Below are 13,606 nucleotides of genomic sequence, written 5' to 3' on the forward strand. Positions count from 1 at the left end.
CTGTCCTATTTGCTAGCAATAAAGTGCCTCACTTTATCAAAGAGCCAAGACTCTGTGTTTTGTTTGGCTAATACAGAAGTCCAGGGAAGGCTACCCTCCTAACCCTAGACGGGAGGGGAACCCTTTTTCCCTAACAGCAGGCCCCCTGCTGAGGAAGGTAAGGCTGATTTTCTCTCCGTCTTTCCCCCAGGCTTCCACGCTGCTGCCAGCTGCTGCCCCACTGGTCTCTCTGTCCAGCACTTGTGACCCGGACATGACCACCAGCACTAAGGAGCTGCCTCTCCACAGGAGCTCTCTCACCTCCCTTTCCTTCCCCCTGGATCTGGAGCCCCTCACACCCCTGAACGGGCACCAGACCTTCCTGCCGCTCTTCCCCACCTCCCCGCTGCGGGTCAGCCTGCCCCCGCCCAGCCCTCCCACGCAGCACCCCCAGCCCACCCTTGTCTTCTCCGTCATCACCCACACAGCTGCTGAAAAGCCCCCTTCACCCACCCGACACCCTCCTTCACCCCGGGGCACCTTTGCCATGCCTGCATCTGGACCCCTGCCCAATGGGGCAAGGTCCCGGCAACTGCAGCCCATTGCCCCAGCGCCTACTGCCACCCACCCCCCAGCAGTCCCCAGTGCCTTCCTTACCCGCCTGCTCGTAGCAGGTATGTGCTTGTGTGGGCAGCGCAGCCTGCCTGCCTGGCACTTGGGGAGGGGCTGTTGTGGTGGGATGAAGGGGAGTGGATGTGGGGAGAGTGGGCACAGGGGCATTGCTTTTAGGGGCAGGCAGGTGGGGATGGGTGTGTGGGGCAGGGGAACTTGGCATGCCTGCGGGTGTTGCTGTCACAGGTCAGTGTGGGGGGAAATTGCTCTGGGGGGCTGGGCACAGAGGGTTGCTGTCGGGGTGGGGGACCAGGCACTGAGGAGGGGGAGTTGGCAGGGGGCTGAACATAAGGGGTATTGCTGGTGTGGGGGTACAGGGGAGGGCGGTTGGGTGGGGGAGAAACAATGGAGTTGCTGGTGGGAGGAGTGGGTGGGGGTGTCCACAGTACAGGGGAGCCTCTCCCCCCGCCCCCCTCAGATGGCCATCGCAAGACCCAGGGCTGGAGAGACACTGCCCTGGGTGGCTACCTAGGAGCTGTGGTCTCTGTGGGTGAGCCTCACTCCTCCTCTACCCACTTTCTTTTCCCCCCAGGCCCATCGCCACAGCCCCTCACTCCAGCCAGGGACTCTTCCCAGGTAAGAGCAACTCCTGCTGGAGAGGGTGGGGCTGGGCAGTGCAGGCTCCTCCCCCTCTCTGGTGTCACAGCACCCCCTGCTGTGGAGGGCTGGGCTGGGCATCTATAAGCTCCTCCCCCTCCCTGATGTCACAGCACCTCCTGATGATGAGTCATACAATTTAAATCCACATAGGAATCACTCCGCTAACGCTTCTGGGTTTAGTGGTGCCTTACTCTCCCCCCAGTGCTTGTGGCTGAGGCAGATTTCTGTCCTCCCTTGCTGACTCCCTCCTCGTCTCTCCCCTCTAGGTCTGCGCCCCCCTGGAGCTCCCTGCAGGTGTTCTGCTGATGGAGAATCCCATCCACCCTTGCTCTGTCATTGCCTCCTCCAGCACGGGTAAGATGGGGGGTGCTGCTCTCAGGCTCCTCATCACATGGGCTCTCGCTGTGGGTGCTTGGCTCTCGGGGGTGACGGGACAGGGGTGATGGGGCTGGGGAAGAGCATCAGGCTGGGGTGGGTACGAAGAGGGTAGGGGCAGGGTGGTGGTTGGCTCATAAGTATCTAGGGAGTGGGAACTTGGTGGGTTCACAGGTGGCTGAAGAGAGGGCGTGTTGAGGGGATGGCATGATGGGGGGGCTGACTGGGGGGATGACAAGGTCAGGGACTGGCTGGGGGGGACCTGGAGGGATGGCTGGGGGGGACCTGGCTGGAGGATCTGGGGGGCTGGCTGGGGGGACCTGGGGTGATGGCAAGGTGGGGGCTAGCTGGAGACTCTGAGGGGACAGGAAGGTTGGCGGGCTGGCTGGGGGGACCTGAAGGGCTGGCAAGGTGGAGGCTGGCTGGGGGATCGGGGGGAATGGCAAAGTGGGGGGCTGGCTGTGGGATCTGGAGTGATGGCAAGGTGTGGGGCTGGCTGTGGGATCTGGAGTGATGGCAAGGTTGGGGGCTGGACGGGGGATCTGGGGTGATGACAAGGTGGGAGCTGGCTGGGGGATCTGGGGGGTTGGCTCGGGGGGGCTGGCTGGGACACCTGTTTGTGTGTGGAGGGGGTTGGCTCCGGGGAATGGGGTGACTAGGGGGTGGCTCACCCTGCATTGCCTGCTGGTGTGGGGCCCGGACTGTCCAAATTTGGGGATGCCAGCTCAGTGGCACTAATGGGTGATCACATCCAAGAAAGCCAGGTCTGTGGGTCAGAGGCTGGTTTGGCCCCAGACTGGCACTGATCTGGAATGTGCCATTCTGGGGACGAAGTGGGGAGCCTGCAGTTTTAGGCTCCTCCCCATGGCGAGGGTGGCCCTGGGGAGGGTTCACGGCATCACTGATCTGGGGGTGGATCCTGGGAGTGTGGGGCCTAGAGCCTTCTCTCCTCCACATGAACAGACCTCTGCTCCTAGAAGGGGACTGGGACCTGAACCCACTTGGGCAGTGTCTGACAGGTTCCCTCAATAGCACATGTGCCCAGAAGTGCTGGGGTGGGATGGCTCACCCACGGTGCCCTACTGGGCTCTGGGGAGCAGCATCAGGATCTTGCCCACACGAGCGACCCGAATCATAGAATGTCAGGGTTGGAAGGGACCTCAGGAGGTCATCTAGTCCAGTCCCCTGCTCAAGGTAGGACCAATCCCCAACTAAATCATCCCCACCAGGTCTTTGTCAAGCCTGACCTTAAGAACCTCTAAGGGTATGTCTACACTACGAAATTAGGTCGAATTTATAGAAGTCGGGTTTTTAGAAATCGTTTTTATATAGTTGATTGTGTGCCGACACAAAATGCTCTAAGTGCATTAAATGCATTAACTTGGCAGAGTGCTTCCATAGTACCGAGGCTAGTGTCGACTTCCGGAGCGTTGCACTGTGGGTAGCTATCCCACAGTTCCCGCAGTCTCCACCACCCATTGGAATTCTGGGTTGAGATCCCAATGCCTAATGGGGCAAAAACATTGTCGCTGGTGGTTCTGCGTACATGTCATCAGGCCCTCCCTCCCTCCCTCCGTGAAAGCAATGGCAGACAATCGTTTTGTGCCTTTTTGTGCAGACTCCATATCACGGCAAGCATGGAGCCTGCTCAACTCACTGTCACCATACATCTCCTGGGTGCTGGCAGACACGGTACTGCATTGCTACACAGCAGCAGCCCATTGCCTTGTGGCAGCAGACGGTGCAATAGGCCTGATGACCATCGTCATCATGTCCGAGGTGCTCCTGGCCACCTCGGTAAGGTCAGTCAGGAGCACCTGGGCAGATATGGGCGCAGGGACTAAAATAGGAGTGATTCGACCAGGTCATTCTCTTTAGTCCTGCCAGCAGTCCTATTGCACTGTCTTCTGCCGAGCAGGCAGGAGATGAGGATGGCTAGAAGTCCTATTGCACCATCTTCTGCTGAGCAGCCAGGAGATGGGGATGGCTAGCAGTCCTACTGCACCGTCTGCTACCAGCCAAAAGTAAAAGATAGATGGAGTGGATCAAAACAAGAAATACACCAGCTTTGTTTTGTATTCATTTGTTCCCCCCTCCCTCCCTCCGTGAAATCAATGGCCAACAATCGTTTCGGTGAGGTCTGTCAGGGGCACCTTGAAAAGTTGAATGGGGATTCAGTCCTGCCTGAAATACCAGGGGGAAAGATAGCTCAGTGAGTTGAGCATTGGGTTGAGCATTGGCCTGCTAACCCCAGGGTTTTGAGTTCAATCCTTGAGGGGGCCATTCTGTGTGACAGTTGTTTTTGTTTCTCCTTGATGTGAAGCCACCCCCTTTGTTGATTTTAATTCCCTGTAAGCCAACCCTGTAAGCCATGTCGTCAGTCACCCCTCCCTCCGTCAGAGCAATGGCAGACAATCGTTCCGTGCCTTTTTTCTGTGCAGACGCCATACCATGGAGCCTGCTCAGATCACTTTGGCAATTAGGAGCACATTAAACACCACGTGCATTATCCAGCAGTATATGCAGCACCAGAACCTGGCAAAGCAAAACCGGACAAGTAGGCGATGTCAGCACAGTGACGAGAGTGATGAGGAGATGGACGAAGACTTCTCTCAAAGCACGGGCCCTGGCAATGTGGGCATCATGGTGCTAATGGGGCAGGTTCATGCGGTGGAACGCCGATCCTGGGCCCAGGAAACAAGCACAGACTGGTGGGACCGCATAGTGTTGCAGGTCTGGGACGATTTCCAGTGGCTGCGAAACTTTCGCATGCATAAGGGCACTTTCATGGAACTTTGTGACTTGCTTTCCCCTGCCCTGAGGCTCAAGAATACCAAGATGAGAGCAGCCCTCACAGCTGAGAAGCGAGTGGCAATAGCCTTGAGGAAGCTTGCAATGCCAGATAGCTACCGGTCAGTCGGGAATCAATTTGGAGTGGGCAAATCTACTGTGGAGGCTGTTGTGATGCAAGTAGCCCATGCAATCAAAGATCTGCTGATATCAAGGGTAGTGACCCTGGGAAATGTGCAGGTACTAGATGGCTTTGCAGCAATGGGATTCCCTAACTGTGGTGGGGCCAAAGACGGAACTCATATCCCTATCTTAGCACTGGAGCACCAAGCTGGCGAGTACATAAACCGCAAGGAGTACTTTTCAATAGTGCTGCAAGCACTGGTGGATCACAAGGAATGTTTCACCAACATCAACGTGGGATGGCCGGGAAAGATACATGACGCTCGTATCTTCAGGTACTCTGGTCTGTTTCAAAAGCTGCAGGAAGGGACTTTCTTCCCAGACTAGAAAATAACTGTTGGGGATGTTGAAATGCCTGTAGTTATCCTTGGGGACCCAGCCTACCCCTTAATGCCATGGCTCATGAAGCCATACACAGGCAGCCTGGACAGAAGTCAGGAGCTGTTCAACTTCAGGCTGAGCAAGTGCAGAATGGTGGTAGAATGTGCATTTGGACGTTTAAAAGTGCGCTGGCGCAGTTTACTGACTCGCTTAGACCTCAGCGAAACCAATATTCTCACTGTTATTACTGCTTGCTGTGCGCTGCACAATATCTGTGAGAGTAAGCGGGAGACGTTTATGGTGGTGTGGGAGGTTGAGGCAAATCGCTGGCCGCTGGTTACGTGCAGCCAGACACCAGGGTGGTTAGAAGAGCACAGGAGGGTGCGGTGCGCATCAGAGAAGCTTTGAAAACCAGTTTCATGACTGGCTAGGCTACAGTGTGAAAGTTCTGTTTGTTTCTCCTTGATGAACAACCCCCCCCCCCCGGCCCCTTGGTTCACTCTACTTCCCTGTAAGCTAACCACCCTCCCCTCCTCCCTTCGATCACAGCTTGCAGAGGCAATAAAGTCATTGTTGCTTCACATTCATGCATTCTTTATTAATTCATCACACAAATAGGGGGATAACTGCCATGGTAGCCCGGGAGGGGTGGTGGAGGGGGGAAGGACAAGGCCACACAGCACTTTAAAAGTTTAAAACTTATTGAATGCCAGCCTTCTGTTGCTTGGGAAATCCTCTGGGGTGGAGTGGCTGGGTGGCCGAAGGCCCCCCCCCCCCCACCGTGTACTTGGGCATCTGGGTGAGGAGACTGTGGAACTTGGGGAGGAGGGTGGTTGGTTACACAGGGGCTGTAGTGGCGGTCTGAGCTCCTGCTGCCTTTCCTGCAGCTCAACCATACACTGGAGCATATTTGTTTGATCCTCCAGCAGCCTCAGCATTGAATCCTGCCTCTTCTCATCATGCTGCCGCCACCTATCAGCTTCAGCCCTCTGTTCAGCCCACCACTTACCCTCTTCAGCCCGTCACCTCTCCTCCCGGTCATTTTGTGCTTTCCTGCACTCTGACATTATCTGCCTCCATGCATTCGTCTGTGCTCTATCAGTGTGGGAGGACAGCATGAGCTCAGAGAACATTTCATCGCAAGTGCGTTTTTTTCACCTTCTAATCTTTGCTAGCCTCTGGAAAGGAGAAGATCCTGTGATCCTTGAAACACATGCAGCTGGTGGAGAAAAAAAAAGGGACAGTAGTATTTAAAAAGACACATTTTATAGAACAATGGGTACACTCTTTCATGGTAAACCTTGCTGTTAATATTACATACATAGCCCATGTGCTTTCATTACAAGGTCACATTTTGCCTCCCCCGACCACTTGGCTAAACCCTCCCCTATCCCCGTGACTAACAGCGGGGAACAATTCTGTTCAGCTACAGGCAAACAGCCCAGCAGGAACGGGCACCTCTGAATATCCCCTTAAGAAAAGCACCCTATTTCAACCAGGTGACCACGAATGATATCACTCTCCTGAGGATAACAGAGAGATAAAGAACGGATGTTGTTTGAAAGCCAGCGAACATACGCTGCAATGCTTTGTTCTGCAGTGATTCTCAACTACGTGCTACTGGCCTGGTGTGGTAAAGTGTCCTGCCATGGTGGACGGAATAAGGCTGCCCTTCCCAGAAACCTTTTGCAAAGGCTTTGGGAGTACATCCAGGAGAGCTTTATGGAGATGTCCCTGAAGGATTTCCGCTCCATCCCCAGACATGTGAACAGACTTTTCCAGTAGTTGTACTGGCCGCGAATGCCAGGGCAAATTAATCATTAAACACACTTGCTTTTAAACCATGTATACTATTTAAAAAGGTACACTCACCAGAGGTCCCTTCTCTGCCTGGCGGATCCAGGAGGCAGCCTTGGATGGGTTCGGGGAGTACTGGCTCCAGGTCCAGGGTGAGAAACAGTTCCTGGTTGTTGGGAAAACCGGTTTCTCTGCTTGCTTGCTGTGAGCTATCTACAACCTCATCATCATCATCTTCCTCATCCCCAAAACCTGCTTCCATGTTGCCTCCATCTCCATTGAAGGAGTCAACACGGTTGGGGTAGTGGTGGCTGAACCCCCTAAAATGGCATGCAGCTCATCATAGAAGCGGCATGTTTGGGGCTCTGACCCAGAGCGGCTGTTTTCCTCTCTGGTTTTCTGGTGGGCTTGCCTCAGCTCCTTAAGCTTCATGCGGCACTGCTTCGGGTCCCTGTTATGGCCTCTGTGCTTCATGCCCTGGGAGATTGTGGCAAATGTTTTGGCATTTCGAAAACTGGAACGGAGTTTTGATAGCACGGATTCCTCTCCCCATACAGCGATCAGATCCCGTACCTCCCATTCGGTCCATGCTGGAGCTCTTTTGTGATTCTGGGACTCCATCATGGTCACCTCTGCGATGAGCTCTGCATGGTCACCTCTGCTAATGAGCTCTGCACTCACCTGCAGCTTGCCACGCTGACCAAACAGGAAATGAAATTCAAAAGTTCGCGGGCCTTTTCCTGTCTACCTGGCCAGTGCATCTGAGTTGAGAGTGCTGTCCAGAGCGGTCACAATGGAGCACTCTGGGATAGCTCCTGGAGGCCAATACCATCTAATTGCATCCACAGTACCCCAAATTCGACCCGGCAAGGCCGATTTCAGTGCTAATCGGAGTAAAGAAACAGATTTTAAGAGTCCTTTAAGTTGAAAAAAGGGCTTCACCGTGTGGATGGGCGCAGGGTTAAATCGATTTAATGCTGCTAAATTCGACCTCAACTCCAAGTGTAGACCACGGCTAAGGAAGGAGATTCCACCACCTCCCTAGGTAACGCATTCCAGTGCGTCACCACCGTCCTAATGAAAATGTTTTTCCTAATATCCAACCTAAACCTCCCCCACTGCAACTTGAGACCATTACTCCTTGTTCTGTGATCAGCTACCACTGAGAACAGTCTAGAGCCATCCTTTTTGGATCCACATTTCAGGTAGTTGAAAGCAGCTATCAAATCCCCCCTCATTCTTCTCTTCCGCAGACTAAACATCCCCAGTTCCCTCAGCCTCTCCTCATAAGTCATGTGTTCCAGTCCCCTAATAATTTTTGTTGCCCTCTGCTGGACTCTTTCCAATTTTTCCACATCCTTCTTGTAGTGCGGGGCCCAAAACTGGACACAGTACTCCAGATGAGGCCTCACCAGTGTCGAATAGAGGGGAACGATCACGTCCCTCGATCTGCTGGCAATGCCCCTACTTATACATCCCAAAATGCCATTGGCCTTCTTGGCAACAAGGGCACACTGTTGACTCATATCCAGCTTCTCGTCCACTGTAACCCCTAGGTCCTTTTCTGCAGAACTGCTGCCAAGCCATTCGGTCCCTAGTCTGTAGGGGTGCATGGGATTCTTCCGTCCTAAGTGCAGCACTCTGCACTTGTCCTTATTGAACCTCATCAGATTTCTTTTGGCCCAATCCTCCAATTTGTCTAGGTCCCTCTGTATCCTATCCCTACCCTCCAGCGTATCTACCTCTCCTCCCAGTTTAGTATCATCTGCAAACTTGCTGAGGGTGCAATCCACACCATCCTCCAGATCATTTATGAAGATATTGAACAAAACCGGCCCGAGGACCGACCCTTGGGGCACTCCACTTGATACCGGCTGCCAACTAGACATGGAGCCATTGATCACTACCCGTTGAGCCCGATAATCTAGCCAGCTTTCTATCCACCTTATAGTCCATTCATCCAGCCCATACTTCCTTAACTTGCTGGCAAGAATACTGTGGGAGACCATGTCAAATGCTTTGCTAAAGTCAAGGAACAACACGTCTACTGCTTTCCCTTCATCCACAGAGCCAGTTATCTCGTCATAGAAGGCAATTAGATTAGTCAAGCATGACTTGCCCTTGGTGAATCCATGCTGACTGTTCCTGATCACTTTCCTCTCCTCTAAGTGCTTCAGAATTGATTCCTTGAGGACCTGCTCCATGATTTTTCCAGGGACTGAGGTGAGGCTGACTGGCCTGTAGTTCCCAGGATCCTCCTTCTTCCTTTTTTTAAAGATTGGCAGTACATTACCCTTTTTCCAGTCGTCCGGGACTTCCCCCGATCGCCATGAGTTTTCAAAGATAATGGCCAATGGCTCTGCAATCACATCCGCCAACTTCTTTAGCACTCTCGGATGCAACGCATCTGGCCCCATGGACTTGTGCACGTCCAGCTTTTCTAAATAGTCCCGAACCACTTCTTTCTCCACAGAGGTCTGGTCACCTCCTCCCCATGCTGTGCTGCCCAGTGCAGCAGTCTGGGAGCTGACCTTGTTTGTGAAGACAGAGGCAAAAAAAGCATTGAGTACATTAGCTTTTTCCACATCCTCTGTCACTAGGTTGCCTCCCTCATTCAGTAAGGGGCCCACACTTTCCTTGACTTCCTTCTTGTTGCTAACATACCTGAAGAAACCCTTCTTGTTACTCTTAACATCTCTTGCTAGCTTCAACTCCAGGTGTGATTTGGCCTTACTGATTTCACTCCTGGATCCCCAAGCAATATTTTTATACTCATACCTGGTCATTTGTCCAATCTTCCACTTCTTGTAAGCTTCTTTTTTATATTTAAGATCAGCAAGGATTTCACTGTTAAGCCAAGCTGGTTGCCTGCCATATTTACTATTCTTTCTACACATCGGGATGCTTTGTCCCTGCAACCTCAATAAGGATTCTTTAAAATACAGCCAGCTCTCCTGGACTCTTTTCCCACTCATGTTATTCTCCCAGGGGATCTTGCCCATCAGTTCCCTGAGGAAGTCAAAGTCTGCTTTTCTGAAGTCCAGGGTCCGTATTCTGCTGCTTTCCTTTCTTCCTTGTGTCAGGATCCTGAACTCGACCATCTGATGGTCACTGCCTCCCAGGTTCCCATCCACTTTTGCTTCCCCTACTAATTCTTCCCGGTTTGTGAGCAGCAGGTCAAGAAGAGTTCTGCCCCTAGTTGGTTCCTCCAGTACTCTAGATGAGGCCTCACCCAATGCGAAATAGAGGGGAACGATCACGTCCCTCGATCTGCTGGCAATGCTCCTACTTATACAGCCTAAAATGCCGTTAGCCTTCTTGGCAACAAGGGCACACTGTTGACTCATATCCAGCTTCTCGTCCACTGTAACCCCTAGGTCCTTTTCTGCAGAACTGCTGCCTAGCTGCTTAATCCCTAGTCTGTAGCAGTGCATGGGATTCTTCCGTCCTAAATGCAGGACTCTGCACTTGTCCTTGTTGAACCTCATCAGATTTCTTTTGGTCCAATCCTTTAATTTGTTGAGGTCCCTCTGTATCCTATCCCTACCCTCCAGCGTATCTACCTTTCCTCCCAGTTTGGTACCATCTGCCCTAGACGTTTCCCTGTCTCCTTTGGGAGGTGGATTGGATTGAAAAATTTGTGGATCTATAGGTGGAGGAGGCCTGGAATTACTTCATGTCAAGTTGCAGAAACTATCAGAAGCCTGCATCCCAAGAAAGGGGAAAGAATTCATAGGCAGGAGTTGTCGACCAAGCTGGATGAGCAAGCATCTCAGAGAGGTGATTAAGAAAAAGCAGAAAGCCTACAAGAAGTGGAAGATGGGAGGAATTAGCAAGGAAAGCTACCTTACTGAGGTCAGAATATGTAGGGATAAAGTGAGAAAGGCCAAAAGCCATGTAGAGTTGGACCTTGCAAAGGGAATTAAAAGGAATAGTAAAAGGTTCTATAGCCATATAAATAAGAAGAAAAGAAAGAAAGAAGTGGGACTGTTTAACACTGAGGATGGAGTGGAGGTGAAGGATAATTTAGGCGTGGCCCAATATCTAAACAAATATTTTGCCTCAGTCTTTAATGAGGATCTTAGGGATAATGGTAGGATGATACATGGGACTGAGGATATGGAGGTAGATATTACCACATCTGAAGTAGAAGCCAAACTCGAACAGCTTAATGGGACTAAATTGGGGGGCCTGGATAATCTTCATCCAAGAATATTAAAGGAACTGGTACATGAAATTGCAAGCTCATTAGCAAGAATTTTTAATGAATCTGTAAACTCAGGGGTTGTACCGTATGACTGGAGAATTGCTAACGTAGTTCCTATTTTTAAGAAAGGTAAAAAAACGATCCCGGTAACTACAGGCCTGTTAGTTTGACATCTGTAGTATGCAAGGTCTTGAAAAAAATGTTGAAGGATAAAGTAGTTAAGGACATTGAGGTCAGTGGTAATTGGGACAAAAGACAGCATGGCTTTACAAAAGGTAGATAGTGTCAAACCAACCTGATCTCCTTCTTTGAGAAGGTAACAGATTTTTTAGACAAAGGGAATGCAGTAGATCTAATTTACCTCAATTTCAGTAAGGCATTTGATGTGGTTCCACATGGAGAATTATTAGCTAAATTGGAAAAGATGGGGGTCAATATGAACATTGAAAGGTGGGTAAGGAACTGGTTAAAGGGGAGACTTCAGCGGGTCACACTGAAAGGTGAACTGTCAGACTGGAAGGAGGTTACTAGTGGAGTTCCTCAGGGATCGGTTTTGGGACCAATCTTATTTAATCTTTTTATTACTGACTTTGGCACAAAAAGCCGGAATGTGCTAATAAAGTTTGCGGATGACACAAAGCTGGGAGGTATTGCCAATACAGAGAAGGACCGGGATATCATACAGGAAGATCTGGATGACCTTGTAAACTGGAGTAATAGTAATAGGATGAAATTTAATAGTGAAAAGTGCAAGGTCATGCATTTAGGGATTAATAACAAGAATTTCTGTTATAAACTGGGAATGCATGACTTGGAAGTAACAGAGGAGGAGAAGAGCCTCGGAGTACTGGTCGATCACAGGATGACTATGAGCCGCCAATGTGATATGGCAGTCAAAAAAGCTAATGCGGTCTTGATCATAGAATCATAGAATATCGGGTTGGAAGGGACCCCAGAAGGTCATCTAGTCCAACCCCCTGCTTGAAGCAGGACCAATTCCCAGTTAAATCATCCCAGCCAGGGTTTGTCAAGCCTGACCTTAAAAACCTCTAAGGAAGGAGATTCTACCACCTCCCTAGGTAACGCATTCCAGTGTTTCACCACCCTCTTAGTGAAAAAGTTTTTCCTAATATCCAACCTAAACCTCCCCCACTGCAACTTGAGACCATTTCTCCTCGTTCTGTCATCTGCTACCATTGAGAACAGTCTAGAGCCATCCTCTTTGGAACCCCCTTTCAGGTAGTTGAAAGCAGCTATCAAATCCCCCCTCATTCTTCTCTTCTGCAGGCTAAACAATCCCAGCTCCCTCAGCCTCTCCTCATAAGTCATGTGTTCTAGACCCCTAATCATTTTTGTTGCCCTTCGCTGGACTCTCTCCAATTTATCCACATCCTTCTTGTAGTGTGGGGCCCAAAACTGGACACAGTACTCCAGATGAGGCCTCACCAATGTCGAATAAAGGGGAATGATCACGTCCCTCGATCTGCTCGCTATGCCCCTATTTATACATCCCAAAATGCCATTGGCCTTCTTGGCAACAAGGGCACACTGCTGACTCATATCCAGCTTCTCGTCCACTGTAACCCCTAGGTCCTTTTCCGCAGAACTGCTGCCTAGCCATTCGGTCCCTAGTCTGTAGCGGTGCATTGGATTCTTCCATCCTAAGCGCAGGACCCTGCACTTATCCTTATTGAACCTCATCAGATTTCTTTTGGCCCAATCCTCCAATTTGTCTAGGTCCTTCTGTATCCTATCCCTCCCCTCCAGCATATCTACCACTCCTCCCAGTTTAGTATCATCCGCAAATTTGCTGAGAGTGCAATCCACACCATCCTCCAGATCATTGATGAAGATATTGAACAAAACCGGCCCCAGGACCGACCCTTGGGGCACTCCACTTGATACCGGCTGCCAACTAGACATGGAGCCATTGATCACTACCCGTTGAGCCCGACAATCTAGCCAGCTTTCTACCCACCTTATAGTGCATTCATCCAGCCCATACTTCCTTAACTTGCTGACAAGAATACTGTGGGAGACCGTGTCAAAAGCTTTGCTAAAGTCAAGAAACAATACATCCACTGCATTCCCTTCATCCACAGAACCAGTAATCTCATCATAAAAGGCGATTAGATTAGTCAGGCATGACCTTCCCTTGGTGAATCCATGCTGGCTGTTCCTGATCACTTTCCTCTCATGCAAGTGCTTCAGGATTGATTCTTTGAGGACCTGCTCCATGATTTTTCCAGGGACTGAGGTGAGGCTGACTGGCCTGTAGTTCCCTAGATCCTCCTTCTTCCCTTTTTTAAAGATTGGCACCACATTAGCCTTTTTCCAGTCATCCGGGACTTCCCCCGTTCGCCACGAGTTTTCAAAGATAATGGCCAATGGCTCTGCAATCACAGCCGCCAATTTCTTCAGCACTCTCGGATGCAACTCGTCCGGCCCTATGGACTTGTGCATGTCCAGCTTTTCTAAATAGTCCCTAACCACCTCTATCTCCACAGAGGGCTGGCCATCTCTTCCCCATTTTGTGATGCCCAGCGCAGCAGTCTGGGAGCTGACCTTGTTAGTGAAAACAGAGGCAAAAAAAGCATTGAGTACATTAGCTTTTTCCACATCCTCTGTCACTAGGTTGCCTCCCTCATTCAGTAAGGGGCCCACACTTTCCTTGGCTTTCTT

At 51.0% G+C, this 13,606-nt stretch overlaps 1 protein-coding gene across 1 annotated transcript in view; it reads left to right on the top strand.

Moving 5' to 3' along the window:
• LOC125637681 (MLX-interacting protein-like) overlaps positions 1-13,606 on the top strand; it is a 42,068-nt gene that overhangs the window by 24,023 nt on the left and 4,439 nt on the right. The window contains 3 exon segments of the mRNA XM_075129232.1: positions 191-653; positions 1,184-1,227; positions 1,518-1,605. Coding sequence (XP_074985333.1) covers positions 191-653; positions 1,184-1,227; positions 1,518-1,605 — 595 coding nt within the window.

The sequence above is a fragment of the Caretta caretta genome, chromosome 6 (genome assembly GCF_965140235.1).
Source record: "Caretta caretta isolate rCarCar2 chromosome 6, rCarCar1.hap1, whole genome shotgun sequence".
Lineage (NCBI taxonomy): Eukaryota > Metazoa > Chordata > Testudines > Cheloniidae > Caretta > Caretta caretta.